At 43.9% G+C, this 25,403-nt stretch overlaps 1 protein-coding gene across 5 annotated transcripts; it reads left to right on the top strand.

The window, feature by feature from the left end:
• Nucleotides 1-352: 352 nt before the first annotated feature.
• Nucleotides 353-24,962, top strand: nckap1 (NCK-associated protein 1). Of its 5 annotated transcripts, none has more exons than XM_040179520.2 (32): nt 415-738; nt 6,123-6,140; nt 9,920-10,030; nt 11,884-11,970; nt 12,097-12,153; nt 12,327-12,469; nt 12,583-12,673; nt 12,870-13,007; nt 13,193-13,241; nt 13,321-13,477; nt 13,697-13,753; nt 14,169-14,265; nt 14,730-14,836; nt 14,949-15,081; nt 15,261-15,342; nt 15,778-15,836; nt 16,010-16,155; nt 16,248-16,380; nt 16,594-16,713; nt 17,198-17,337; nt 17,834-17,965; nt 18,348-18,566; nt 18,849-18,979; nt 19,132-19,229; nt 19,685-19,778; nt 20,132-20,214; nt 20,513-20,593; nt 20,679-20,772; nt 20,880-20,996; nt 21,836-21,945; nt 22,153-22,242; nt 22,689-24,962. In XM_040179520.2, the coding sequence occupies exons 1-32, from the start codon at nt 631-633 to the stop codon at nt 22,803-22,805; spliced, it is 3,399 nt and encodes a 1,132-aa protein (XP_040035454.1). In that variant the 5' UTR covers nt 415-630; the 3' UTR covers nt 22,806-24,962. The 5 variants fall into 5 exon arrangements, with proteins under 5 accessions (XP_040035457.1, XP_040035456.1, XP_040035454.1 ...); XM_040179519.2 differs by having other exon boundaries at nt 421-738; nt 11,878-11,970; XM_040179523.2 differs by lacking the exon at nt 6,123-6,140 and having other exon boundaries at nt 353-738.
• The last annotated feature ends 441 nt before the right edge of the window (nt 24,963-25,403 follow it).

Here is a 25,403-nt window from a genome sequence, read left to right as displayed (position 1 = left end):
TTAGGCGGCTCTCTACCAATTCTATATAATTAACTGAGTATATAAACTAATAAAAATTACCAACATTATAATATGGAAATTAAATATATAGTATTGATCCACCCCTATTTTAGTGTATTATATTTTGATATCCATTAGTTCACATTAGTGGAAAAGTCTTATATACACACTATGTATATCAGTGTACAGACTCACAAGTGAAAGAAGAATTTGATTATACGTTTTAACAAGTGAAAATGAATATTGTAATTAAAGTATTAATACGTAAGCACAATTTTAATAGGGGAGCCGTTTCCAGTGGAGCAACTTTCAGACCCCCTGAGCTTTACGATTAACGAGCACCCCTGAACGCACCGAGAGCCAGCCTCGAAAAACCAGGACAACTCCTCTTCATCCCTGTGACCGAAAAAAAAGAAAAACACACACAGAGGCAGGGAGACGGTGGGGTGGAGTACAGGAAGCTGCTGTCCCCAAACATCTGAACATGGGAGAAATCTAAAATCGGCATAAACCACACGGCTTCCTTCTTTATTCCCAGTACGAACCACGGGCTGCGGGAGATTTGTGACATTTTCCCTTTTTTCTCCTGACTGGATTCCCTTTGGAAGATTAAACCGATAAAGCGAAAAGATGTCGAGGGGAGTGATCCAGCCCAGCCAGCAGAAGCTGGCGGAAAAGCTAACCATCCTCAACGACCGAGGCATCGGGATGTTGACCCGTGTTTACAATATCAAAAAGGTTCGCACACACACACATATGTACACGCAGTTAAGCTCCCATTGAGCGGATGGATTCGCTATATGAACTGTAGTCAAAGCGAGTGTCATATTAACGTTGGGAGACCGTGTGAATGCTTGATTAGCTAGCACTTACCATCACTCTACGGTAAATGATAGCCGGTTTATTGTATCGCTGCTATTTTGTATACCAGCCATTGCTAATATGTCGTGTTTAAACCGGTTAATGCGCGGAGACGTTCACTTTCGTTATCCCGAACCGGTCCCTTTAGCGTCCCTGGGAGCGAGCAGTGCTAGCCACAAGCTGTCGCGTTAGCTTGCGGTAAAGTGGGCCGTGTGTTTTACGATTCAAAATCCACATTTTTTTACTCGTAATGAAGACACGTGTGTGCTTACTATGAACAGTATATTCGATTCTAATCGAATAAACTAACGCGGGTACCGTGAAATAAAACAAAATAAAAAATAAAAAACAGGCCCGCAGAAGCGTTAAAAGCTAGCTAGCATCGGCCGGTAATGGCGTCGGCTGCTAGCTAAGCTAGCAAACGGGCGTCGTCTCTGCTCCACTAAAAAGCCCGAAGCACGAAGCGCCACCCAAACGCAGCTGCGGTCTGATGCCAACAGGTATCCGCGCCATCGACAGCAGCCAGGTCGCCACGCAGGGCTACCGTTTATCCAACGTGGAGGGATTCTTCCAGAAAACGAAGCTAAAGTGACAACCAACGGCTGCTTTAAGCCCTTTAATGTCTTTTATTAGATTAACAAACGATTAACACATCAATTAATATACTGGTTAAACGTATCAATTCACATACAAGTGGCAAAACGTTGACTGAAAATGCTTCAGTCCACCCCCGTCAAAATATATCCTTTGTGTCCCAGGTTTATTTCTATGTAGGTCAATGCATTATGGACGTCTCAGTTTACGCTAATTGACAGAGGAACTACTTGTTTCAGCCCAACTATATAAAAGGTTTTATTGTGAGTCCCTCAGGGACGTAAACACGACTGCTTCAGCACACATGGACACAGCACACCGGACAGAGTGGTATTACAGGATAACGTGTCTATTAATGTTACATTGTGTTGCTCAAGTACACCACCAATGGTTTGTGTGTGTGTGTGTGTGGGAGGATAGTGGGTCTGTGTGTGTGGGACGAGACTTTTGTTTCTGTGCACGTGTGATAAATAAAGAAAGACGTTATATCCTAACAAAGTTAAACTCTCTGGGAGCCCATTCACAATTGCTATTTATTGCCATTAGTTTGCTAATACTGCAGAGTATTTCTTTTTGGAGTACCATGAATTATCCCGCTGGGCTATTATCAGATATTTGCTAATGAAAAGCGCTATAATAGTAGAATGTAAACTTTTCCCTTGTATTCTCTGTGCTGGTTCTAAGTTATGTGACCGTATGAGCAGCCAGACTCAATAAGACGTTTTGCTGCTGATTACTCTTCTTAGTGCGCCCTTCCTTTCCTCGCTCCTCCCTTCCTTTTTCTTTCGGTCTGTCCCCTCATCTTCATATCTCTCCTGATCTGCCTCACCATTAGGCTTCTGAATACTTCCACCCTTAAGTGCGTTTCATGCGTTCTTCGTTCCTTAGTTGACCTTGTGATACGAGCAAACTTTCCAACATCCAATATCGACTTCATCCCAAAGCTAGAGATGAAAGAACCGAGCCCGTAATCTGTGGTAAAATAAATGGGCTCATTCTGGGACCCTCGCTGGCAATTTGGAGAGAGGCTTAATCTTTGTGTTACTAAAGTTCCCTGACAGAAATTCCCTGCTGAAGAAGTGCTCACAATGTGCCGCTAATTTAACATCAGCTTCATTATGTTTTGTAAATGAAAACACAGGAGACAAAGCGGTTGTCTCGTTTCCACCTTTGGGAGAGAGTCATTCATGCTCACTAACGGTAATATTACCATCTAAGATCACAGCAATGTTTTATTATTATTTTTGTTATTTTAAGCATATTCACTAATTACACACCATCGACAATCTGCAGAAGTAATTTATTGATCTTGTCTAAGTGTCATTCAAGTTTTTTTCTTTGCTGTGCTTCTCATTCAGCCAGTGGACCTTCTAACATCACATTTTGTCTTGCACACAGAACTTACAGGGTATTAAGTTTCCTTAATGTCACTCAGGAAATGTCCATAGTCTTCAAAGCCACTGCAGTTATTTAAAAAAAATATATAAAACTTCAGTAAATAAAATTTAAAAAAAACTGTCTCTGCTTGAGGAGTAAAGTGGAACATAGTGAAATATTCTAGCAACTGTTCTAATTGTCTAATTACCAGCAGTGCGATAAACAGTATCGGCTGTATCCACAGTGGATGCAACAAGATGAAGGCCTGTGAATTCTAATACAGTTTGGTGTTAACGCCAACAACATTCTGCAACAGAAACACCATGCGTACTTCTTAAAATATATATATATATATATTTATACTGAGGCAGAGTGAGAGGCTGGAGCTTTTTCTTGCGTCAGTTTACCTGAAACCTCCTGACAGTTCCTAAAACTTTTGATTATGCCCATTACAATCATATGTACATTGGTAAAATGCCAATCAGTTTATATAACAGATTTATTAGTGTTATATTGCCGCCCCCTCCACCCACTCTAGTTCAATCTCCACATTTCGCCTGTACATTTTTACGATACGTTTGTGTGAGATCAGGATGTTCTTCTTCTGGCTGGTGCCAACAGTTTCTACTTCCTAGCGCTGCTCAGCAGCTGTTTTATCATCAACACAATCGGCATTCTTTTTATTTTTGTGGTTCTCAGAAAACAGTGGGAACCGTAGCGCGGCACTAAGCCTACCTATGGTGGCTCAGAGGGGCCAGAAGCGGCTGTAAACTGGGAAAAAAATAATAACAGGGTTAGCATTTGATGAATTCCTAATTACCAGGCCCATGTTTACCACACGTTTTTTTTTTTTCAAGGGTATTTTGTGAGCTGTTAAGAGCAAATTGCCCGAGACCACCCGTCAATTTCTCATTAATCATAACGGCGTGGTGGGAAACCGCAGTACAATCAGTCCTGTTAGACTGTTGGCACATTTTAATATTTCTGTTTTGTTGTGGACAAACAACGTCAAATGCCGCGAGTTCGCACCAGGCGCTTAGTCCCTCCTTTGTGTTTGCCTTTGCTCTACCGGGGAAATCTCCCGTTTGCTTTGGAGGAAAACGTGCAGACTATTTTCCCTCTGCGTTACTGCACATCTGTGGTTCTCAGGGTAGCAGACATCTGGATGCTTGCTGAGGGAATCCCATCGCTCATGCACAGTGCAGGAATACAGAGGAATGCTTCTGGAATGCAATACCAGATGAAAAATAACCTCTAAAAAATAATAAATCTGTTGGTTAGACAAAGTCGACATTGACGTATGTCGCAAAAAAGGTTCAAATGAGTCGTCCAAATCCTTCAGAAAAATGTGTGTAGGTAAAGTACGATGAGCGTTGGTAACTCACCCATTTTTCTCTGGCTGTTTTTCCCCCTTAACTGTCCTCCTCTTTTTCTTCTACTTCCCAAGAAGAAACCAGACCAGTCAACGATGTGTATTTACGCTTCACTAGAAGCCCTAAAAGTTAAAGTCCCGTTATCTGCTCCAAACACCTGCTGGGATTTAGCTGCTCCCCAAAGCAACAGAAGCTTGTCCTGTAACAAGAAGAAACGACGTTATGTCAACCAGAAAGTCCAATATCACTTCACTCGCATAACTATGTTTTTCCTAGGAAACCACGGGCCGGCTTTAATATCTCATCTCGCGTTGGGGGGTCGTATTGGGGGCCGTGGCTTTGCTGCCAACATGTACTGCCCAACTGCAAGCCACGTTACCATGTGATGAGAATAAGGATGCAACAATACGTTCTGTTTTTGTCCCCTGATATCAATTTTATACCTAAACATTTCATTGGCATATCAAAACATTATTAAAGAGACTGCATTCTAATGACGATGGGTCACACCGTCTAATCAGTAAAGGTCACAGTCCTTATCTGATGGAATTTATAGGACTGGTGTATTTGTAGAAGAGAGATGTTTAGTGATATTCGTAATTAGCCAAACAGATACTGATTTAAATTCTTCAGTATCACCTTTTTTTCCCACACATTTTTCGTAAAAAAAAAAACATCCGCATGCAACATAATCAAAATCTTGGGATACCTTTTGATTAATACCCGATTTAATTTTTTTTTTCCCGCTGTGGTGATGTGAGGGTTTCGGGACAGAGGATGTCGCATGTGTACAGACTGTAAAACTTTTTGAGGCAAATTTGTAATTTGCGATTTTGGGCTATACAAAATAAAATGAATAGAATTAATATATTTTATAATGTGTATATATAATATTCTTTTAATAGTCATTTCTGAACTGCAGATTCTCGTTACCATTTGGCAAACTGATACCAAATATTTATATTAGGGCTGTCACCGACTATTCCAAATTTCAAAATACAAGAAAACCCGATGAACCGCTCGTTCAAGCGCAAAGGGGAATAAATGAACAACAACTGTGAGACTGACTGACTGATTCTTACTTTTTTTTTCCAGGTCCTCCTTTGGACAGCCCTGATATATTTACCTGTAACACCTTTCCGGTAGATGTATCAATAACCATTTAACGCTTTAGCTGTCATCAGTTCCCTCTCACTCTTGACCCACTATTTCGCCCCGACACCAAGTCACGTGTTGTCAAATCCCGCTCCGCCAGCCGGCTGGACCCAGTTTTAACCCGATCCCTCACGCAGCCTGCTGGAATACAGTAGCGCTGTGTGCCCATAAAACTATGAAAACGATCCGCTCTAACATGCAGCGCCAGCGACGATGAGGGAAACGCTGCCACTGTCCGTTACTAAGCAACAGCCGTGGAAATGAGGAGCAAATATTGCAGCCAGTGAAAAAGAAGGAGGGGAAGAAAAAAAAACTGCAGGGCCGTACGTCGTCTTCCTCGCCGTCGTGTTATTTGGGCCCTTCCCCACACGCGCGCTCTGATAATGGATGTGTGTTTGTTTCCAACTCGTGCGTAGGTAGGGACGCTGCGCTGTGTGTTACTTTGAAAACAGCGTGCGACAAAACAAGTGTTAATATGATCACATGTCGGCACAGCATGTGTTGTTGTTTTCTTTTTGTAATGTGTTGTGTTGAAAAGAAGAAAAAAAAAAAGAATGGCTGTCCTTAACTGATCTCTCAGATATGCAGATAACACCTGTATGAGAGCAGCTGTTTTAAAACGTGTGTGTCTGTGTGTGTGTGTGTGTGTGTGTATGTGTGTGAGTGGACCAGTGATCCAGCCGTTTGTCCTGGTGGGCTCTTTGTTTTTGATTTCTTCTCTTCTTCTCTCCGTTCCAATGCTTCCCCCCCTCTCCTATGCAGCAAGGACAAGTTTGGAAGGTTTGCAAAGTTTATCACCTTCCACTGATGAAACCCCTTCACCCTTCCTCAACTCCTCCTCCCTCTCCTCCTCCTCCTCCTCCTGGCTGCCTGTACTAATCTGTTGGTCCTCCCCGTTGTGCTTCACTTCTCTTCATGTCTGAATCTGCAGTGCTGAGAGTGAAGCCTCCATTCACTCCACTCCATTTTGGTTTGGGGGGGGCGGGGGCGTGAAGGAGCTAGAAAACCACATTTGTGAATACCAGAAACACTAATGGATGTGGCATTCAAACATGCCAATTTGTCCAGCCTTAACCGACAAGATGAACACAATTTATCCAGAGCGCCTCCAGTGTGCCTCAAAGCAGAGACGTGTTGGCTCAGTGTGGAACATTTAGGCCCCAAAATAACAAATTATACACATACAGAAGCTCAAATGAATGCAGGGCCACCAATCATTGTCTGATTGTGAAAAAGTAATATCCTAAATAAACTGATTTGCAGCAGTGGTGGAAATAAAAATAACAAAACCACTGAAAAAATACTGTAGTTTGTCCTACATTTAAAGTAGGACATTTAACGTAGTATAAAAATATTAGCGGTAACATATACTTAAAAAAAATATATATATATAAACATATACGTTTGTATCAATAAGCTCAAAGTATCCTGTTACTCAACTACGCCGGGTTTGATCCTAAAAGGTTGTTTCAAAAAGTACAATAGTGCTGACGAATGATGGCCGCCCGTCTCTCCAGCCGGCGGCTGCGAGCGGCTCTCAATAATAAACTTTTCTCTGGAGCTCTATTTTTTGCCGCAATTAACCCGTCCTCTGGAAACCGAGTGAGGCTACGATGGGCAACAAAAGCCACCTCACCTCGGCGCGGGATTTGTCTCCGCGGTTTACGGGGACGCCGTAGAGGCGTCAGAATGTCTCATCTGCTAATTAGTGGCCCTAATTAGTTTTCAGGTGTGTGTGTTTTCCGGCCCCGTGCTATCTGTTCCAGGGTCTCCTGCCATATGCAACAATGAGGGGACCCGTTGGAGACGCTCGGCTGCTTTAATATCGGCCGCAGTGGAGAAACGATGGTGGAGGCCGAGGCCTGTTCTGGCATCCAGGCACCAGCATCCCACCCCCCTCGACCACTTATGATTCTCCGCTTCTCCACATGCCCCCGTACCTTCATTCACTGCAACCATCCTCCCATCCATCCTGCCATCAGCCCCCCCCCCTCCCTCCCGACCCCACCCAGAACCCAACCGGCCAGCTTTATGCACCACCCGCACTAAACAACAGCGCCAGAGAGATCATTGAGTCTTTATGCTTTTTGTTCTGTGACTTGTGAAAGTAGAACGATGAATAGACGCTGCAGTGCATCTATGGAGACTAAAATGAGCTGTGTGCTCTGTAGTATTTGCCAGTGTAGCAGACACACGGTTTTGCATGTTTGAGCCCATTCATTTCAACTCGATTCTCTTCTTGCTGGTTGGGGGGTTTCTGACATGTAAAAGTCACATCCACATCAGATGAAACCAGGCGATAAGAACAATAATGATGAATCTTAACGTAGTTAACAAAAGGAGAGCTGTTATGCAGCTTATGGAAGACCGCAACTGGAAAAAAAATATTTTTGAGTTTGGGCTAAAACATCTAAAACCTTTTTATTCAGGATACCGAATGTTCTGTAATAACCGCCCGTGTTTTTCTTTTACTCTGCAGTTCCCCGGCGTGAGTCAAAGGGTAACTACATCTTGAGCGGCCAGTGTAGTGACTAGTCTGCCGTTTGTAGGGCGAGTCCAGCGGGATGTGGCCGTAGAGAAGAATCCCTGGGTTGGCATAGCAACGTGGCCCGTGCTTCTGTGAACGGTCGCGACTCAATTTGTTGCTTCCTGTTGTACGTAGTTAAAATCCAGCCTGAACAGACCTCCTCTGGTCGGCAGAGATTGGAAAATCGGATAATGTGTGTGTGAGAGAGGCGGGCGGGAAATAAGGTCCAGTTGGTGTCAGCGATGGGTTTTGAAATCATGTATATTTTTCTGTGTGGAACCCTTCCTCCCTTCCCATCCTGCAGCAGCGATTTACAAGAGATCAACATCCCGGATTGTGCGTTTTTTAAGCGCATGAATTGGCTTAAAACGGACTGAACAGACCAACTAAACTGGTGTTCGTAACCACATAGCTTCACACGTAGTGTTTGGTTAGTTTTGACTGCGCGGTAGACAAGCCTCTTTTTTCCTGCGTGTTACCGCTTAGGATAACTAACCTATTCTGCACCTGCGCCATGTTGCATCCCAATGTTGGATCCGTCAGTGGCGGCAGAGTTTTCCTCCTCACCGATCACACCGATAGTCACCAGTGTGAAGCCACAACTCAATATGTCGCTGTTGAAATCTCGTAGACAAAAAGCAGGAAACATCACATTAAAGTCAAATAAATCTCAGCTGCTACGTGTTTTGGGGTTGGCGCTTCATCCCGTTCTGATACCCGTCTGTGCTGGTGTGAACTAGCATGTGCCGGCATTTTGGGGGGTTTCCTTTTGCACTGGCTGATGTCTCGGCGCCGTGCAAACTGAAACCCGGCTCTTTGCTTGTGGTGCCGTTCAGCAGCTGTGGCGTGTTTACTGCGTGTAGAAACAGCCAACACTTGTAGCGTCGTGTCTTGTTTGGTAACTTTTTCCACTGAAGCCGATCCTCAGCGCGGCCAGAGGCACCGACCTCTTCTGCACAAACTACACATCCACTCTTCGTTCTCTGGCACGGGCATGCACCACACGTTCCTCGCCATTCATGACTACACTTCCCATGATGCATGAGCGCTTCCTGCCGGGTTCAGGGCTGTCGGTCACACACTGACTTTAGACGAGTGTTAATATTAAAGAAGCGAGAGGCAGATCACTCGGTCTAGTGAAATAATTTCTCTCTGACCACTTTCTGTCATTTCTCTGTACTTAAGTTCTCCTTCTTTTCCGACCCCCCCCCTACCCTTCAAACCCCCCCCCTCTTCTGTTTCATTCAACCCCTTCATGTCGCCCGTCCATCACCCTGCCCGTCATGCAGTGGTACTAACCAGTGATGGCTCAGAGACACTTCATGTCTCATTATTTGGGACTCTCTCTGTGGTTCTCGTCCTCTCTGTGTTGTGGATTGACGTCCGGCTGCGGCAACATCTCTGGATGATCAAAATGAGGCTAAATGATTAGAAGCTTAAATTACTCCCGACTGGAGGGGATGATGATGATGATGATGATGATGGTGGTGACGGCCAACAAACGCATCCTATAGAAAAAGTATTATTTGTATTTGAGCGCTTTTGGCCCGCTGACGTCTCTCCACAGCCCCTCGGCTGAGAACCACTGATCAGTTCAGGCTGGTTTATCCAAACATGAAAACCACAGACTTCCAAACTTCATTCAGCAAAACCTCTGGAATCTCCCTGTCGCCGTGCAGCTAAAAGGCAAATGTGACCACACCGGTCACCTGGATCCAAGTTTGTGCGTGTGTGCCTGTTTTCATGTTTTGAATACGCCTCCGGTCAGGAAACGTCACTAAGTGTGAAGGTGGTGTCGATATCTTTACCTCCCCCCCGAACCCACTCCTCACACCCTGGACCGGGATAAACCAGTTTTCACTGTGAGCACTGAATGTTTCCTCACATCTAACATGCCCGACCGCGAGGGAGGAAGATGTTGGATCAATAGACTGCAGTCATGAAGGTGTTTGTCAGGAGCCGCCGTGTGCTCTCCGTAGATGCTGTTGTGTTTCTCCTCACCTCCTCCTCTCCTCTCTGCTCTCCTTCGCAGGCATGTGGCGATCCCAAGGCCAAGCCCTCCTATCTCGTCGATAAGAACTTGGAGTCTGCGGTTAAATTCATTGTCAGGAAGTTCCCGGCCGTGGAGACGCGGAACAATAACGTAAGTGCAGCATGAACGTGTTCTCTTTCTTTTGAACAGCAGCTTTGAATGACCGATCACGATGTTGGTGATTATTTGATTCGGTTTTTATTCACACCAAGTGCAAATGTAATCAGATGAGGTCCAATGGAGATGCAATCTGCGTACGGGACATCTTTTAATGCAGTGTGAAGATGCCGCTTTCTTCATCTTTCTTCAATTAACAGTAGCTAGCGAGGGGGGGTCAAGCAGTAGACGGCGTGCAGCGCTTATTATTGATCCCCTCTCAATACGACACACTGATCAATGTGAGTCCAGCATATCTGAGCAGCTTTTATACATTTAGAATGATCTCCAGCAGAAACACTGAAAAACCAAGTGAGACGATATAAAATCTGCTCACAGGCAGATTCTCATTGTGAATTATTCTCCCTGAGAGGTTTGCTTTCATTTTGTGTGTGTGTGTGTGTGTGTGTGTGTGTGTGTGTGTGTGTGTGTGTGTCGAGTGAAGTTGACTCATTTTTCATCAAATGTTTATTTCTGCTTTACTTGTTAGCTGTGTGTACGTCAAACTGCTGTGTGTGTGTGTGTGTGTGTGTGTGGAGCTTACTTCTATATTCAGTATAACTGCAGAAATGGTCTCACGTTGTTTTCTGCTTTGTTTCTGTGTTTGTCTGTGTTTTGCATGCTAAACTTGGCTTATTCCGGACTTGTGCTTTTTGGTAAGTTTTGTATCTAAGTTTCTGTCATTTTTGTGTTTTAGTTCATGTACTTAAGTTATTTTGTACCTGTGTTTGAAGCTGTTTTGGAGTGTGTGTTTCTTTTGCGTTGCTCCACTTCTCTCCTCTGCTGGTAGCGCTGTGACTTCTTTCCCTTCATCCACTGAGTGACTGCGGCTGGTTAGCTTCCCGTTAGCTGGTTTGCTCCCCGTTAGCTGGTTAGCTTCCCGTTAGCTCCCCGTTAGCTGGTTACACGGCTCGATGGCCGACTGCACCGAGGAGCGCTGCTGAGCACGCTTCATTACTCTTGATATTATGATACCGATGAAGAAAAGGCAGGAAAACCTCCAATCGCATCTAGATTTAAAAAAAAATTTTTTGTGTGATCTACTTATAAATTGTCTTTATCTGGACTTTGGGTGGAGCTCCTCGGTGCAGCAGCAGCGTTACACACTCCTCTTCCAGCTTGTTAAAATACTTTCATGCAGAAGAAGGTCTTTGTCTTTTCGATTTCCTGGTAATTTTAACACAATCAAGGGTTTATCGTTTTAATTTGGTCAAACGTTGTCTTCTTTTTTACGTTCTTTTTCCAAACCAAAAAACACACAAATCCTATTAAACAAATGGAAAATAAATCCTATTGTAATCAGAAGTGCTGAATAATTTCCAGCATTTCACAGACAGTATTCACAAGTATTTTCTCTTTATTTCCCATCAAATGAAGAAAACGTTTGACCAAATGACCGAATAGTGATAACGAACATCTTTAATCTATCTTTGTATCGACTTTTCTGTGTCTCTCTGCCTGATTACTTAAAAAATTATTATTATTCAGCAACTGTAAGGAAAACTCAATAAGTCCATAAAGAAAAGAACAACTTGGATATAAAAAAAATTGAATATGGAATAAAATGAAACTATGAGGGGAAAAAATCTTTGAGCTGATGAATTAGATCCACCACTTCCATGAGTGAATATTTAGTTAATAAAAGTAACATCTGTCAACCTGCTGACTGAGTTTCAGTCAGCAGGTTTGCGCTTTGGAGATACATGAAACCCAGGAAGTCATAAAGAGAGACGCAGGAAACGATAACCGGCTTCACGTGTTCCCGTCCTTTTCTGTAACTGTGCACGCTGCCGTGTTTACAGCAACAGCTGGCTCAGCTTCAGAAGGAAAAGTCTGAGATTCTGAAGAACCTGGCGCTCTACTATTTCACCTTCGTAGATGTCATGGAGTTCAAGGTGAGAAAAGGCGCGGCTGCACACACACACACACACACATGCGCGCCGTTGGCTGTTCATTGAGAAGGGTCACACGGGGGCGATGGTTCATGACGAAGGCACTCGGTTGACTCTTTGCATCAACAGGACCATGTGTGTGAGCTGCTGAACACCATCGACGCCTGCCAGGTCTTCTTCGACATTGTGAGTGAATCGTTAAATAAAAGTTTTATTTTTAGGTTTTTATTGCAAAACGAGTCATTGAGAAAATAGTTATTGTGAATGTGAAGTTGCGTGTGTGTAACCATAAAGGTTTCACGTTCCCTTCCTATTTAAGTCGGTTACATGGACCCAATGCTTAAAATGTTTCCCCTCAGACGGTGAACTTTGACCTGACCAAGAACTACCTGGACCTGGTGGTGACCTACACCACCCTGATGACGATACTGTCCCGCATAGAGGAGAGGAAGGCCATCATCGGCCTGTACAACTACGCCCACGAGATGACGCACGGAGCCAGGTGACCCAAACCCCGGAGACACGCGAAGGAGACGCACACGGGCTCGTTATCCTCAGGCCGAACGCTCCATGGTCGCAATGGTTACCGTTGTACTGTGTGTTTGTGTGTCGTAGTGACCGGGAGTACCCGAGGTTGGGCCAGATGATCGTGGACTACGAGAACCCTTTGAAGAAGTTGATGGAGGAGTTTGTTCCCCACGGAAAAGTAAGTCAACTCTGTCACATTCGGGACGTATCTTGTTTTCAAAAACTGCACGGTTGCCATAGAAACCCCGGTGCCAACTCCAAGCAGTGTCCCCGCTTTTTAACCAGCAGCCAAAGTGTTGACTCAACAAGACGTAGAGTAGTGTGATGAAAGAACGATGCAACCCCCCCTGAACGCCATGAGTTTCTTCTTGCAGTCCCTGTCGGATGCGTTGATCAGCCTCCAGATGGTTTATCCCAGGAGGAACCTGTCCGCCGACCAGTGGAGGAACGCCCAGCTGCTGTCGCTCATCTCTGCTCCCTCCACCATGCTCAATCCTGCACAGTCAGACACTGTGAGTATGACGACCGCCGCACCGGGATATTTCAGTATTCCGTCATGAAAAGGTCTTAGCTGTTGTTGTTTTTTTAAATCGCTACACGCTCCACACTTCTGTATGGCGAATATAATCTTTATTTGATGGAGAGAAGTCCGTTAATGATCCGATTTGTGTGGCTCACTGCTCGTCTCCTCTCTCAGATGCCGTGTGAATACCTGTCGCTGGACGCCATGGAGAAGTGGATCGTTTGTGAGTAGAACAGCTTCCTCGGCTCCGTCCTGATGACGAGTTGTCGCTCATCACGCTGCTCTCTCTCTCTCCCCCCCAGTCGGGTTCATCCTGTGCCACGCCGTGCTGAACAGCGACGCCACGGCGTTGTCGCTGTGGAAGGTGGCGCTGCAGAGCTCCACCTGCCTGTGTCTGTTCCGGGACGAGGTGTTCCACATCCACAAGGCCGCAGAGGATCTGTTCGTCAACATCAGAGGGTGACTAGTAGAAACGTTTTATATTAAAAATTGATTATCATTTAGTGTCGGTATCGTTGTGGCTGTTTTTTAGTCAAATAACTTATTTAATAAACATTTCTTACATTCAGAATATGATTTAAAATATTTCTATTTCAGGTGAAACAATTATACATCTTTGCCCCAAAAATGCACGTTGATGCTCTTTTAACAAACCTCCTCTGCTTGTGTTTTATCCAGGTACAACAAACGCATCAATGACATCAGAGAGTGCAAAGAACAGGCCCTGTCTCATGCGTACGTTCAGGATATTTTTACTTCTCCTTTATGTTTTCATCATCCAATCTTTCCTCTTTTTTTTCCCCCCAAACACAAATCCTATTTCACAGAGTTTAGGATTTATTTCACTTGCCAGGTTGCTGTTTTTCTTCCCTTCTTTAACCATATGTCAGCTCTCATCTACTGTCGGCTTGAGTCTCTCAGGGAGTCTCCCACGGAAGCTTCACCTCTCTTTACACCTCATTCAGTTTTCCTATCCTCCCTTCTTTGTCTCATCTCTGCTTTATCCTCATCACGTATTCCCCTTCATCTCCATTCTCCTTCTTGTGCCGTCACTGTCAGCGCCGTGCTTTCATCCTCTCAGGAGTGTCCTGAAAGTGTCAGAATGCCGTTTGATTGTGACGAATGTGTGTTTTGATGCTGTGCTCTGCAGAGGCTCGATGCACAGAGAGAGACGCAAGTTCCTCCGATCGGCTCTGAAGGAGTTGGCCACTGTGTTAGCGGATCAACCTGGACTACTCGGCCCTAAGGTAATACCCCAATATACCACCGTGACCAGCAAAACCGCACCTCCAAGTAGTACTAGAAGAAGACCACTAAATTAGCTGGGTGTTTGATATATAGCAATACAAATAAAAAAACATTTATAAGATTTAAGTGACCTAATAGAACACTAAAATACCGCCTTAAACAGCTTTCAGTCCCTCTGTTTATCTCCCACAGAGTCGGCTACAGTTCTAATTGGGTGCTGTGTGGTACCTTGTGATGTCAATGTCACATGCAATCATTATTTTTAAAACACTGCAATATCACCTTAAATATACCTTCAAACTATTCTCTTTTGTAAATATATAAAAAGAATATATTTAGCCGGATTAACTTGCCAACTGCTCAGCATTTATCTTTGGGAGGTTTTGACATTTTCCTTTAAAAAGAAAAACGCCCTTTTCAGTCCTTACATATTTATCCGTTTCCTCTTCCTTCGTCCCGCCAGGCGTTGTTCGTGTTCATGGCGTTGTCGTTTGCTCGGGACGAGATCATCTGGCTGCTTCGACATGCAGACAACATCCAGAAGAAAAGCACGGATGACTTCATAGACAAGTACGCAAACACGCCCGCAGGTTCACACCGGCAGCAACACAACCGCAACATCTCACACCTGTGTGTGTGTGTGTGTGTGTCTGTGTGTGTGTGTGTGTGTGTGTGTCAACAGGCACATAGCAGAGCTGATCTTCTACATGGAGGAGCTCCGAGCTCACGTCAGGAAGTACGGCCCGGTGATGCAGCGATACTACGTCCAGTACCTGTCCGGCTTCGATGCCGTGGTGCTGAATGAACTGGTGCAGGTGTGAACTCGCTCTGAATGCTCGTTAAGACCTGAAACTAGAGATTGATTCCATGAACTCATGATGTTTGCGCGATAGAGAGACAAGTACAGTCGGTTAAAAGTCTGTGTTTAGAAGATTTTCCCACCTTGCAAATGTCTTTCTGACCAGTTTTTTTCTGTCCTGTCTTTATCTGATAGAACCTGTCTGTGTGTCCAGAGGACGAGTCTATAATCATGTCTTCATTTGTCAACACAATGACCTCTCTCAGTGTCAAACAAGGTGAACTATTACTTCTTCTAACCGGAAAGAGAGCAGTCTGAGTGAAGGACAAGTAGCATCATTCTAGTATTGGACAGTTTTGGTAGTAATGGTGCAGTAATTTAATAGATTGGTTGGGTATAAATGGTTGAGGGAATTGCTTTGGTGTTGTTTTACTTTTACGTATAACAATAATATGTCATTCAGAAAATGACTTTTCTGTTTTACTTTTCTATTTGACTCACTTATCTTTGGTCTTGTATGTTTTTCTACTTTACTTGAATTACTTTATTCTACGCTTGACTACGATTGATTTTTGTATCACTGTTTTTCTTATTACTCTATTTTATTTTTGTGTTTACTGGTTTTAGCTTGTTTGTCTGTTATCTTTGAACACCGTTGCACAATAATCCTCTCTGAGATTGCTGCAGTCTAATCGTATCTCTCGTATTCCAGTGGAGGATGGAGAGGTGTTTGACTTCAGAGGCATGAGGCTGGACTGGTTCAGACTGCAGGTGTGCAAACAAATTTGACACTTTGATTCATTATTTAACACGACATGAATATTCAGGACTACTGAACGCTGTCTGCATGTTCTACTAAATGTTTTAAATGACGCTACTGAAGTGTACCACCACCACCAAAGTACAAAGACACGGTAGCAGGTAGATGCTCTCCCTCTCCGCAGGCTTACACCAGCGTCTCTAAAGCCAGTCTCGGCATCGCCGACCACAAGGAACTCGGCAAAATGATGAACACCATCATCTTCCACACCAAGATGGTGGACTCTCTGGTGGAGATGCTGGTGGAGACCTCGGACCTGTCCATCTTCTGGTGAGACGCGCATGCTTTTTGATACGTTTGATATTTAGTGTGTGTTCGTCCCATATTTCATCTGTGTGTGTGTGTGTGTGTGTGTGTTGTAGCTTCTACAGCCGTGCGTTTGAAAAGATGTTCCAGCAGTGTTTGGAGCTTCCTTCCCAGAGCCGACACTCCATCTGCTTCCCTCTGCTCTGCACACACTTCATGTCCTGTACACATGAGCTCTGTCCTGAGGAGGTAAACACACTCATAAATACACGCAAATGGTCTTTGAAGCCATTTTCAAATTAAATTAAAGTAAAACTGCGTAAAAAGTTAAGCTGCTCTTTTGCTGCTTGGTGCTTTTAAAAGAACACAACTTCAAGTCACACGGATTATCAACATGTAACCAGAACCGTCCTTTGTTGCTGTTAAATGGTGTTACGTGATTTTACGTTTCTTCCGCCACAGCGTCACCACATCGGGGATCGGAGCCTGTCGTTGTGTAACATGTTTCTGGATGAAATGGCCAAACAGGCCAGAAACCTGATCACAGACATCTGCACTGAACAATGTACACTCAGCGACCAGGTAGGAACACACACACACACACACACACACACACACACACACACACACATTATTGGATTTTTTTTGCTGAGAACTCGATGAGAACAGCAATTCCTCTGTTGTATCGATCTTCTTATCTAGAGCTTCGCTGTTGTACCAATTCCCCCAAAAGACCTTAAAGGTGTTTTCTATTGATGTGCAGATGGTCACATAAAGTCCTTTTTAATAAAAAGTTTTTCTGATGCGAACGTCACCAGATTTGGTTGAAGCAACTGGCCGTTTGCATGATATCACATGGCGTCACATTAATGCTGGGAGTCTTTTATTGATGCGTGTAGTTAAAAGCCTCTTAACTTGATCTCCATCAGTCTGTTCCACCCGTCACTAAACATCAGCCAGACCGTGAAGAACCGCCCCCCCCGGATCTCTCGTTCATCCCTGCATGTCTGTTCTCTTCCTCTCTCCTCACCGTCTGTCTAATCCTCCTCCACTCTCGGATCTCTAGCTGCTTCCGAAGCACTGTGCGAAAACCATCAGCCAGGCGGTGAACAAGAAGAGCAAGAAGGCGACGGGGAAGAAAGGCGAGCCGGAGAGAGAGAAACCGGGCATGGAGAGCATGAGGAAGAACCGACTACTGGTCACCAAGTCAGTCTGAGAAGTTAAAGATTATCAGCATTTCTCATTGATGGTAGCCACAATACTGCAGTATATATGTGTATATATCTCTATACCAGAAAAATACCACAGTTAAAAAACAGATTTTCTTTTTAATTTGTCTAAACGAGCCGCTTTGTTGATCTGCCTCTTAGCGAAATTGCCTCAAGTGGCCTTCGATACAGTGTGATGCAGTGTAATATGTTTAGGGCTTTCATTTTGAAAGGTAATGTAATGGGTGAACCTGGAATGGTGCATTCAGAGTCTTATCATATGTGTTATTAAAGTATTATATTATTACCTTTATAAGTGTGGTCACTACTCATAACCCTCTTAATAAAACACCATTAAATCATTGTTCTTTTTAGCGCAGATTTTTACATCCACAAGTCAATCTTTTGTGTTTATTTAACGTTGGTTGCTGTAAAGACCCAGACGATTAAAAATGTCTGTCTCCCCCCCCCCCCCCCCCCCCTCCCCTCCACAGTCTGGATAAACTCCACACAGCACTCTCCGAGCTCTGCTTCTCCATCAACTACGTTCCCAACCTGGCGGTGTGGGAGCACACGTTCACACCGAGGGAGTACCTCACCTCGCACCTGGAGATCCGCTTCACCAAGTAAGCGTGAACACACGTGGATTAAACACTTCAAGCAACGCGTTCCTTACACTTTCCTGTCCGGGTTCAAGGATTTATTTGCTCTGTTGTTCATTTCATGCTGAATGAGTTATTTCCTTGAAGCTTCTTTGGCGAGGACAGCCCTTGTTGCTGAGCTATATTATTATTTACCTTTTATGTGGATTTACTACGAGACATTCCGCCTCCAATGAATAGAAAAAGCAACAAGAAACGTCTCTGAAAAGTATCCAGGTGAATGGTGCATGTAGGGGGTTAAAAACAGAGCATCTGCAGAAGAGACGTTGAAATCGTCATTTAAACACAGTTCTTCCCCAGCACGCTGTTACTGCTGGAGTTCTGAATGTATTCTCTCTGTCCCCAGGTCCATAGTGGGGATGACCATGTACAACCAGGCTACCCAGGAGATAGCCAAGCCCAGCGAGCTGCTGACCAGCGTGCGGGCCTACATGACGGTGCTCCAGTCCATAGAGAACTACGTCACCATCGACATCACCCGGGTCTTCAACAACGTCCTCCTGCAGCAGACGCAGCACCTGGACAGCCACGGGGAACCCACCATCACCAGTCTGTACACCAACTGGTAGGTTCGCCTGAGCCAGGGAGGGACGGAGTAAAATTACATACGGGGAGGAACGCGTTGAATAAAACACGGTGAAAACTGGAGGGATTTTCAGGACGTTTGTCAAATTTCTGAAAGTATTTTCATGTGTGCGTCAGTCCATTTAATAGAAAAAACATCTTCTGGGACTGGAGAGGTTAGCGAGGTTCACATCATACACAATGTGTAGTGTCTCTGAGTCCTTCCTCTGTGTGTGTGGGTGTGTGTGTGTGTGTGTGTGTGTGTGTGTGTGTGTGTGTGTAGGTACCTGGAGACGTTGCTCCGTCAGGTCAGCAATGGACACATCGCCTACTTTCCCGCCATGAAGGCCTTTGTCAACCTGCCCACGGAGAACGAGCTGACCTTCAACGCGGAGGAATACTCCGACATCTCCGGTACTCACCCGCACACAACCGGACTCACCCGCACACAACCGGACTCACCCGCACACAACCGGACTCACCCGCACACTTGATATCGCTCTCAAGCGAATCGTCCAGATGATCTGCTTGTGATGTTTGTGTGTTTGTTTTGTGTGTCTTCCCAGAGATGCGTTCGCTGTCTGAGCTGTTGGGGCCGTACGGGATGAAGTTCCTCAGCGAGAGTCTGATGTGGCACATCTCATCCCAGGTGGCGGAGCTGAAGGTATGTTTATATATTATATTAATAATAATAGCCGTTATTAGAAGTGCGTTAACGTAGTAATCCGTCAACACCGACAATGATTGAACTGAACTGTTGTAACATGCAGATGCACACAGCAGTCTGAAGTACAACATCTGCACCCTGTGAAAGGTGGTTTTCTCTTGTTGGTAATATTGTTCAGAAGAAGAGAGTTTCTTTATCATCCATAATAGAAATGACCTTGTGTGTCTTAGCAACTGGCTCGGTGCAGACTAAGGAAATTAAAAGTTCATTTAGAAGTTAATTTTGTCATTGTGTAACTGCTAAACCTGCATCATTTTTTCGTCTGAGATTCAAAGGAAACACACAAGCTTTACAGACTGAAAAGTCCTTTTCTTTGTGCTGGACCACGTTGCCTCACTAACAGGGACCCTTTCTACTGAAGCTTAACTGTGTGCGTGTTTGTCTTCATGTAGAAACTGGTGGTAGAAAACATGGAGGTGTTGACCCAGATGAGGACAAGCTTTGACAAACCAGAACACATGGCCGCCCTCTTCAAGAAACTCACCTGTAAGCGCGCGCATACGCACACACACACACACACACACACAACTGTTTGGTACTGGTAGACATCTCGTCTTAACAACATCGACTCTCCAAACAGAGTCACGTTCCTTCGTCGGCTGTCCTGACTCCTTTCTTTTGTGTGAAGCTTCACAGCGTTGATTTGTTCTGTTGTCAAATATTTGTTCACACGGACTGTAAAAGCTTTATCATCTTAATAGTTAGCAGTTAACGGACTTCACTGAAGTGTGCAGACAACAGCACAACAAAAACACAACATAATGAAAGTTGATTTGCTAAATGAAGGATGATGATGTCTGGTTGGATGTTTCCTGATGTTAGTGTGTGTGTGTTTGTAGCTGTTGACAGTGTGTTGAAGAGAATGACCATCATTGGAGTCATCTTGTCCTTCCGCTCCTTGGCTCAGGAGGCCCTCAGAGACGTGAGACACACACACACACACACACACACTTCATTGTCACAGCTTGCACCCCCTCCCGCCCACTACTGTCTGCTTCTGCCAATCGGCTCGCTGCTCCCTCAATACAAAGCTGCCGCTCCACTAAGTCCCGCCTCCACAGTCTATTTTGACTGCACTTTGGCACAGGAAATCATTTTAAAAAGATCAACAATGTTCGAGTTAGTATTTGTCCCCCCTCCTCAAAAAAAAACATGTTTTTGGATCTTTCTTCCTGAGCTGCGTCTTACCGCTCCGTCTCGCTCCGTCTCGCCCCCTCCAGGTGTTGTCGTGTCACATTCCCTTCCTGGTCAGTTCAGTGGAGGATTTCAAGGACCACATTCCCCGAGAGACGGACATGAAGGTGAAACGCGCCTCCAGACACGTGCTGGTAAAGTAACCCCTCGACCCCAACGCTGACTCCACCCCCCCTCCCCGTCTGCTCCCAGGTGGCCATGAATGTGTACGAGCTGTCATCGGCGGCGGGTTTACCCTGTGAGATCGACCCGGCGCTGGTGGTGGCTCTGTCCTCGCAGAAGAGCGGTGAGGCGCAAACGCGCGCGCTCGTCACCCCAGAAACGAATGCGATCTGAGTTTGGAGCGTGTGTGTTTCAACCGGCATGTCGGCCGATGTGTGCTTGTGTCTGCAGAGAACATCAGCCCGGAGGAGGAGTATAAGATCGCCTGTCTGCTGATGGTGTTTGTGGCGGTTTCCTTGCCAACGCTGGCCAGCAACGTGATGTCGCAGTACAGCCCCGCCATCGAAGGCACGCCTTCTATTTCATTTGACTGAACTATAACACGCTGTCACACTGCATCGCATTTTGGGCCGCGGATTTTTGCAATAACGTCTTAACTTTTAATGATTCATAATGAAATTAACGAGCCCTAAATCCAGAGCTTGATGGCAGTGCTGGAGAAAATAATCCACATTGTAGGAATCATAATTTACTGCACCAATGGCATGAGACTGTTTTGCATGCGAATGAGATCGACCTTGTGCCCTCAGATTTATTCATTCGTGTTCGCAAGAGCCATATCATCATCTTCATTATGTACGTTTTTTATATTGTTAGATTTATAAATACATTTTAAAGGTCAGTTTAACCTGATTTGTAGTTTTTCCGCAAAAAGATTTATGCGGTTAAATAAACCTCGGTGCAACAGAGACACTGTTAAATGAGGCTTTTTGTTAAGGTATCAAAGGGATCTGTCACTCAAGGATGAATTATCAAGACATTGCCTCTTAACAACCTTGAAATGAGAGGCGCCATTGTTAATAAGGGACATTTGAAGAGGATAATGAGTAGTAATGGGCTCCTCCAGTTAGTATGCAGACTGCGTATTTGCCTGCAATTGCTTTTCCAGCAGCGCGTCTCGCCGGTGAAACCACATCGACCATTACGTGAACAGAGAGTCGCACACTCGCATGATTCTCTTCATGCGTCTCACACTTTTAATGCTGTTCATTTGCGTAAAATGCAACGAGAAAAAGGAAATCTATATTTCTCTGTCAGGCGTCAGGATTTAAACCAGGGTTAATTGATTATCAATGCGATGTCTTGTTGATGCCTCACTAACGGCGTGTGTGTGCTGCCCCCTACAGGCCACTGTAACAACATCCACTGCCTGGCCAAAGCCATCAACCAGATCGCTGCCGCTCTCTTCACCATCCACAAGGGGAGCATAGAGGACCGCCTCAAGGAGTTCCTGGCTGTAAGATCACCGCTTTTATTACATTATTACATGCTCACGTTTTTGCTAATAGTGGTACAGTTATTTGAGGGGTACGTGACCACAAAGGAGGAACCCCCTTTTTTCCCAATACATCTGCATGAAGGTAGTTGATAACAACTGCGGTTGATTTCATATTTGATGTAGCAGACATTTGTTTTGATGAATGCGACGTGTCTCTCTGTGTAGCTGGCTTCCTCCAGCCTGCTGAAGATCGGCCAGGAGACGGACAAGATGACGACGCGGAACAGAGAATCTGTCTACCTGCTGCTGGACATGGTGAGAGAGAGAGAGAGAGAGGGGGGGTTAGGTCCACGTTAATGTGTTTTTATTTGTCTGGTTGTCCATTGTCTTACTGTCAGATGTTATGCACCAACCGCAAAGTCAAATTCCTTGTATGTGTAACATATTTTGGTAATAAATGCTGATTTCTACTAATATTTTCCATAATTAACTAAATATATAAACTAATCACAATTACCAACATTATAATGTGGTAGACAACATATTTTGGAGATAAATGTTCTTGATTCCTGATTCCTGATGTATAATATTAATATAATAATATAATATAATATAATATAATAATATATATAATATAATATAACAATGACCCAACACGGTTCTGTCATCAGAGTAGGAATAACAGTATATATAAAATTAAAAATATATAGATATAGAATTAGTATTTCCATGAAGTAAAAGTGAGGTGTGTTGTGTTTCAGATCGTGCAGGAGTCTCCCTTCCTCACCATGGACCTGCTGGAGTCCTGCTTCCCCTACGTCCTGCTACGAAACGCCTACCACGCCGTCTACAAGCAGAGCATCAGCGCCAACGCATAGACGCACTCCACACACAGCCGAGGCGCACTGGGCCAGTGCTCGCGTATGGACCCACACACAGCAACAAATACACGCTAACGGCATACACTAAGTACAAACTAAATACACTAAACTATGCCTACAATGCCTCGATGTTAATATTCAGACAGTGTGTGACTTGTAGACTAAAACGGTGAAACACTAACATGAAGACGGGTTCACTCTAAATACAACAACAACACAATAAACCCCGAAACAAGATGGAAAAACTCACATAATTCAGTGCACAAAGATGACAAAATGACACCGAAATTCAAAATGAATAGAAACAAACACACAAACACTAGCTGGATGAAGTCGGGGGATCAGTGTCTTTACTTTAATCATTGTACTTTTTTATTGACGTTGCCAGGGACCATAACCATAGCAACGCGTAATATATACCATATGTTTGGTTGGTATAAAAGAACAAAAATATAAATATATAGTATATATATAGTTGACACTAAAATATTTTTTCTTTTTTTTTTCCTTTTTCAATGAAAGATTTGAGGGTTTTTTAGTGGCCAGCTGACAACTTCTATATGGTGACGGATTTGGATGCTTACTTTGGGAATGCAAATGATGTGACGTGGATTATTTTTTATTTTATGGAGGAAGATTTCTGTGTTGTTAATGAAAGACACGTTGCTTGTTAATTTAAGTTTACATCTCTACACACATTGACACACTAAGCAGATCAACTATGTACAAACTAACCTTTCAACACGTCATAGTGAACATCTCTCACACACACACACACACACACATATAACATGGTGATGTTTTCTTTCTATTTTTTCAAGCTTGTCGTAACTTGGACTTTTTGTGGGTAAAGATATAATATCCGTAATTCTACTTTGATGTGAACTGAACTTGTCTGTTTTCAATGTTTTATGTTTTGTTATTTTTACGATGACAACTATTTGCCAAATGTGTTGACACTAAAAGTTGTGTATCAGGGCTTGGAAGTGGTGGAGTGTTTGGGTATTAGTGGGTGAAATGCCATTTTTAAGTGTTGGGACGGTGTGGAATCAATCCCCCGGACTGCTGCAGCTGGGTTAACAGAACGGGGTCACACAATAACCTTTTCAGCGGGAACAAACTAAAAAAACGTCAGTACAACTGCAGATATTCCTCACAGATGTTAGTCAACTGATTAAGTAAAGGGCCAGTAGGTGCTACTTTTTTTTTTTTTCTTCTCTCTCAATGGTGTAAAGTAGAAACAAACTAAAAATAATTTATATAATCTGTTGCAGAATTATTGCCTGCAACTTTCTCTGTTCTAAAAACAGGAACAAATCTTCATCTTCATAGAGGGAAATTTTGCTTTTCCGTGTTTTTTAATTTTTACATTTGCAGTCTTGTAGTGTTGGCTGTTACCCGGCTGTGCTGAAACATCCGGGGGGGGGGGGGGTAGTGCCTTGCTCAAAGGCGCCTTAACAACAGCTGAAGGTCCACCAACTACATAAATGTCTTAGTATTCAACTTTAACAGGAGTAATTAAATAAACCAATTATCCTACAGCAAAAACAAGTAAAACCTAATTGATCTCAGACCTGTGAAAGTCTGCTAAAACCTGACGTACACACATACACACACACACACGCGCTGTTGGTTCTTCACTGGATTTTTTAAACCTTGGTCGAAGGTCATTCTTCAATAAAATCTCCATATTAACAGTTACGTTTGCGCGATGGTGGTGTGGGACCTTCTTTTTTTTACAGAGTGGGCGGAAACTTTTACAAAGTGAAGTCTGCTTTATGTACATTTCTTTTATCAATCCAGTCATTGGTAGGGCTCCGTAGGGAGACTAGAAGCCAGCCCACTGCTAAAGTATGACACACACTAGGGCTCTGAGAAGCTCGTACTGCACACGCTCCTCTCACCTTGCTTACAGTATGTGGCAGGAACACAATAAAAACGACGAATCTGCACTTTACAGTAGATCCCACGTCTTCTTTCTGCTGTGTATTGTAGTCAACAGTGAGTGTAAGGACACATCCAAGGATACATTCTGCCATTTGATGTGGAATGATTGCTGTTTTTCTTTCTAACCTCTTTTTCTGTGTCCCTGATTTCCCTCCCTGTAACTTAAATTAATGAATAAAATAAACTTTAGGGCTGTGTCAGACCTGATCTGTGAGTGTGTCGCGGCCTTTTGTGCACGTGTGCTTGACTGAGACGTGACAGGGAAAACACGCTAAGTGGCCACACTTCGTCAGTAGTGACTGTTTGCATACTCACTAAGGTGTCCTTGGAAACCTCGAAAACTGTTTATACGTTTTCCTGGAAGAAAAATTCCCCTTTTTTCTTGAAGCCGAGTGATCTTTTATCTCCATACATGATGATCTTAAACATAAATTAGCATGAAATTGCTGCTATACTGTTGGATATTCATTTCTATGCATGTAAGAGGATTTTATATTGAAATATTACAAATTACTTCCACAGAGAGGAAATTACTTCATAACGTATCTTTACACAAATTAGTTCATCAGTGAAGTGATTTATAGAGCAGTGAGACTGTTCCAAAACAAATCTCAAATCTTGTACACTATATATAACATCTTGTCTGTT

The sequence above is a fragment of the Gasterosteus aculeatus genome, chromosome 6, assembly GCF_964276395.1.
Source record: "Gasterosteus aculeatus chromosome 6, fGasAcu3.hap1.1, whole genome shotgun sequence".
NCBI lineage: Eukaryota > Metazoa > Chordata > Actinopteri > Perciformes > Gasterosteidae > Gasterosteus > Gasterosteus aculeatus.
This window is presented reverse-complemented; position numbering and strand designations above follow the sequence as displayed.

What these genes read in the sequence shown, in the direction of transcription:
- nckap1 (XM_040179519.2), top strand. Translation starts at nt 631, where the DNA reads ATGTCGAGGGGAGTGATCCAGCCCAGCCAGCAGAAGCTGGCGGAAAAG. An exon ending in TAGATGTCATGGAGTTCAAG is followed by an intron (nt 11,971 to 12,096) that starts GTGAGAAAAGGC and finishes TTGCATCAACAG; the next exon opens with GACCATGTGTGTGAGCTGCT. An exon ending in TGGACTGGTTCAGACTGCAG is followed by an intron (nt 15,837 to 16,009) that starts GTGTGCAAACAA and finishes CCCTCTCCGCAG; the next exon opens with GCTTACACCAGCGTCTCTAA.